Raw genomic sequence first — 5268 nt, forward strand, 5'->3', positions numbered from 1 at the left:
GATGATCTGGAGCTGCTTCCGATCAAACGGAACCCTCACAGCTACACTTCGCTGAAGGACCTTTTGCCCTCAGTCGCGGTCAACTCCCCCAAGCCAAGTGCGGTCTACTTATCTCCGCCAGGATCCGACATCTGCATCCGGAACCGTCTCGTGAAGCAGGCGGCGTGGGCCTACCTCCAGCCCACGTACACCTCGCCTGGACCAGCCGGCGGTAGCTTCTTCCACCGCTCCTGGCCTCGCGTAGCCGCCGTATTTCACTTCATCTGCCGTAACGTTAGGATGGCCTTCGATCGGACCCTACGGGCTCTTCGGCTCCGTAGCTCCAGATAACATCAACGGATATGCGGCGATTGATCCTGATTCGTATCCAAAAACCACAGATATGTACAATTTTTCTATTTCTTCACAATTTTTGTCTTATGTAATCGCAAATTGAAATGTTTGTATGTAATCCATAAGTTCCAAACAAGAAAATGAAATAGAACATACATATATTTATATGCTGAAAATGAACATATAATGAATGTACATTTAGTTTTTTTTTTTCTGTTTCTTGGCACAATTGACATCATATATTTTTCTAATTCCCAACCCTGCAGCCCGTTAACTGTAATTCAAAACTGATTTTTCTACAAACCCACAAATAATCAAGACATATGAATCAAGAATAAATGACATCCTCCGGTCGAATGAAATGTTTATGATTCCTGAGTTTGGAAGGAGTGTATGGTTCCGGCACCCGCCGCTTGTCGGGGCTGTTCCTCTTGAATAATCTGGACAGCTTGCTCGGCGGCGGAGGAGCCGCCACTGAGCGCTGATCATACATGACAATCTGGTAGAGATGTAATGGTTAAAGCATGGTTAGAATTCGAAAAGCACATTGAATTGATGGCGACATTTATGGGCCTGTGAGGAATTTTGATTTGTCAAAGAAGTGAGAGCCTAATTTTGTGGATTCAATGCACATGATTTGTCACCATCGGAGATGTGATTTTATGTTCTAGCATATTCATCCTACTATAATCTTTCCATCGATTTTTATGTCATTATTTATGAAAAATGTTACATGTACAATCAAGATTACACAGACGAATACACATTGTGTGTAACTTTTCATTGTCCCTATAACATAACTCATTATTCATAAGCAAATACTTTACTTTGTAAATAATTATTTGATATATACTAAGTTATCAAGTCATGTCGACCGAGAGACTTGTATTCTGATGTCGTATGCTAAGTACATTTTAGAATAAGAATGTAAACGCCATCGCGCGGCCATTCGGAGGATCGCTCGCTAACTATATATGAAATTTGCATATTTGCATTCATCATCGAAATCTTATTCGACAAGATTTTAATTATAAGTGTGTTGGGGTATATACCTCAATGGGTGGTGTGATATTCGTAGATTGGGAGGCGGCGGATTGGAAAAATTGAAGAATCTTAGTGGAACCCAATTCAGTGCAATTGTCCCAAAAATAGATTGCTAAATTCCAGGCCCTCTCCCTAAATTCCAGTAAGCTTCTCTCAATATCTAACTCGTGCTTCCTTACATAAGGCCGCAACATACTTTCGTAGATAAATCCACTTCCCTGTATACGTACAAACCAATAATAAACCCAATCCTAAATAATTAAACAAATCCAACAAATAAATAAAAGACTACGTGGGTGTATTCAATTCAGAGTTTTGATGATTTTTAATGATTTTTTAAAATGATAGACTTTTATAGATTTGATAGATTTTTATTGACTTTTACAAAATCTCACAGATTTATGTAGACTTTTTTGCAAGATTTTTATAGACATTTGTAGGCTTTTTTTTTTTATAGAATTTTATAAATTTTGTACTTAATTATAACATATTATTTTTTTATTGATTTCTTTGAACCAATAATTAATTGACATATATAACATATTCAGTTTGAAATTATTTTCAATATTTATATTAATAAATAAATTTACTTATTTAAAAGTTAAATCATTTAATCTTTGCATGTGTATATATGTGGGTTTGTATGTATGTTTATAAATTTTTTAAAATACATCAATTGATTAACATGTAGCCTTGTTTTTAAATTGATAATATACATGTGAAAATAATATTATTTAGTATTGTGTGAATATAATTTTGTATAAAAATATCATAACTTACATATTAATTGAAAATATTAAAATGAATTTAAAAAATCATGGTTTTTACGAGACTATTCAATTATTAAGAATTAAGCAACATTTTTTTGGATCATCTTTTATTATTATTGAATATTACATTAATTTGTATAAATCATAAATTAAAAATCACAAAATCAATTCTAGAATTCAAAATTGCATGTGCTATTAAAATAAAAAATTATTAAATGAACAATCAGCCAAAAATGAAAAATTTGAAAATGAAAGATGAAAATATATATAGAGATACACTTCGAAAATTTGAGAGAGTGATAGAAATAGATGAGAGAAGAGAAGATAGGAAGAGAGGTGATGTGAAGCGACAAAGAGAAAAATAAATAGCTTGTGTATGAGTTATAAGTTTTAAAAATCCATCCAAATCTTTGGGTTGAACCAAATACAATTTTTTACAATTTATAGTTGTACCTTAGGCTTTAATGTTTATATGTTAATGAATTCCATGGAGTTACTAAAAGTCTATAGAAAATTTGAATACCAATAGATTTTTATAGAGTTTTTAAAAGTCAATTTTGAATACCACTTTACATTTTAAGACTCTGTGAAAGTCTATTTTGAATACCACTAGACTTTTATAGAGCATGTAAAAGTCTTAATTTAATACAACTAGACTTTTAAAATCTACAAAAGTAATTAAAAGTCAATAAATCTCCAATATTGAATACAACCCCGTACAAATCAATTAATGTGTTGAGTAGGGTGTTTTTACCTTTGTTTTTGGATACCATAAAAAGATGAAGAGTGCCAATTTCAGCTCACCGTATATCGGGATCCTATGGAAGGATGCGCGATAAATTGTAAGGAACAACAAAATTAGAGGAAGGGCGTCGGATACGTGCTATCTTGAATTCGAAATTGAAGGGAGAGGGAAAATTGTACTACAATTAATATATAGAATGCATACCAAGAAACCAAAACATCGCCAACTTTCTCGAGTATTGTCAAAATTGCGACAATTATCCTGCAAAGAATACATGGTAAACAAAAATATATAATAATAAAGATGTGGAAGATCAAGAATGATGCCATATAAATCATAGTGCTAATAAAAATGTGTACAATGTTTGAAAGAAAATAAGATATTGAATTATTAGGTGTCAATGGGCGTGCATCGTGCATAATAATTTACAATAATAAGTTCTATGTGAGGTCTTTTATTCTGAAAATTTACAATAATTAGTATATATACTTTTTATTTTATATTTCACATAATTAGGCATGGAAAAATAAATAAATAAATAAATAGTTGTGTTCCATTTTTTGTACACATAAATTGAGATTATAAAAAAGGAAGTAGGTGTCGTGTAAATTAATTTTCAAAGTGCCGCTTAGCAGTCCCAAGTACCACCAAATAAGTTAGTTCAACCAAAAACAACAAAAAAGGTATATAATAATTAATCACTATAGTACTTTATTATATAGAACCATTTTACTTTAGAGAAGCTCTTTTGTGAAATTAGGTATTTTGTGAGACGATCTCACGAATCTTTATCTGTAAGACGGGTCAACCCTACCGATATTCACAATAAAAAGTAATAATCTTAACATAAAAAATAATAATTTTTCATGGATGACTCAAATAAAAGATTAGTTTCACAAAATACGACACGTGAGACCGTCTCACACAAATTTTTGCCTTTAATTTAAAATATACTTAGATTAATTGGCTTTTCAACGTGTCTAAACATTATTAGCTCTTAACATGTGCCATTAATCATGGTCAAAATGGTAATTAACTGCAAATTGTGTGTAACGATTGGGGATGAATTCATTCAATTAACCAAGTAAAATTAACATAATAGAGCGATTTTCATTATTTTCATTATTATTATTATACTTTCAATAAAAGAAAAATATTTGTCCTCTTTTTTTTTGGATGGGAAATGCGTGCTTACTTACCAATATTGACACCAAAACCGGAGTTCTTGAATCTCAACTCTATTTTTCTCCATGGATTTGAAGCACTGTAATGCGGGATAAGCGTATCCAAGAATCAATCTAACAACCAAATCAAATCCAATAAAAAGAAGTGAATTCCAAGAAAAATTGCCTATTAAAGAAAAAGGGATAAAATAAAGCAAAAGTAAGGCTTGAAACACCAACAGATCGTATAGTCGACTGCCAAAAAGATCAAAAGGATTTACAGAGATTACATACATTAAACCGGCGGTGACGAATTCCCCGATCATCTTCAACACTACTCCAAAACAAAATCATAATCCCACAACAAATTAAAAAGAAAGATCGATATAAAAATGTTGAAACACAAATCCCAAACAAATTACTTACATATATATGTGTATTTTCAGCTGTTGTGTGCAGGCGGTGGACCAAAATATATAAATGGAGCACAAAAATGCTTCGAGTCAATGAACGTGAAAAAATATACTAATCATTGAAGTAAATTGAGAGAAGATAACTATATAATAATTAAACGACAATTCAAGTGACCAAGAAAAATATAATTGGAAATTATGTTACCTCTGCAGATTAGAGGAAGAATCCTTGTTTGTGAAGTGAGAAAAGAAAATCCCAGAAATGAAGCGGCGAGAATTAGAAAGATTGAAATAAAAATGGTGAAGATGGAGAGAGAAAGGGGAAGGAAATCAAGTGAAGGGAGTGGTTTCTTGGCACAGACGCCTCCCGCTTTATTTTACACGTAACTCACGTAATGATCCCTTTTTCTTCCATTTTAAGGTGGTTTGTAGTTGGTTGCCGATGAGGGTGATTTCGTCTTTTTGTCTCTGCCGGATATTAGGGTGTTGAAGTAGTCTAATTTGTCCTCAAACCACCGATTTATTTGGTTTTTTCAAATAAAACATCAACTTATAATTTTATTCAACATGTTATCATGTGAAAAGTGAGATTTTTGGCTTGCCGTATTTTTGTAATTTTTTTGTGATATATTTTGATTTAAGAAAATTAAAAATTTGGCTGCAAGATTTTTGAAAGATTTGTTATAATTATTTGTCAGAAATATTAAGAAAAATATTGGAAGATATTATATTTGGAAATATACGATGAAAATATTGAAATTTATTATTTTTTGAATATATGAAAATATATGATATTTGGA

The 5268-nt window shown here is 31.6% G+C and overlaps 1 protein-coding gene across 5 annotated transcripts; it reads right to left on the reverse strand.

Moving 5' to 3' along the window:
* Window positions 1-474: 474 nt before the first annotated feature.
* LOC142529860 (putative HVA22-like protein g) lies at window positions 475-4978 on the reverse strand. 5 transcript variants are annotated; one of them, XM_075635534.1, is made up of 8 exons: window positions 4674-4977; window positions 4482-4501; window positions 4350-4389; window positions 4092-4190; window positions 3097-3153; window positions 2902-2965; window positions 1386-1595; window positions 475-832 (listed from the first exon to the last, which is right to left on the reverse strand). In XM_075635534.1, exons 3-8 carry the CDS (start codon window positions 4379-4381, stop codon window positions 662-664), a joined length of 633 nt encoding a protein of 210 aa, XP_075491649.1. In that variant the 5' UTR covers window positions 4382-4389; window positions 4482-4501; window positions 4674-4977; the 3' UTR covers window positions 475-661. The 5 variants fall into 5 exon arrangements, with proteins under 5 accessions (XP_075491649.1, XP_075491647.1, XP_075491648.1 ...); XM_075635532.1 differs by having other exon boundaries at window positions 4482-4551; XM_075635533.1 differs by having other exon boundaries at window positions 4350-4392; window positions 4482-4551.
* Window positions 4979-5268: the final 290 nt, after the last annotated feature.

Source organism: Primulina tabacum, chromosome 16 (assembly GCF_025594145.1).
Source record: "Primulina tabacum isolate GXHZ01 chromosome 16, ASM2559414v2, whole genome shotgun sequence".
Classification (NCBI taxonomy): Eukaryota; Viridiplantae; Streptophyta; class Magnoliopsida; order Lamiales; family Gesneriaceae; genus Primulina; species Primulina tabacum.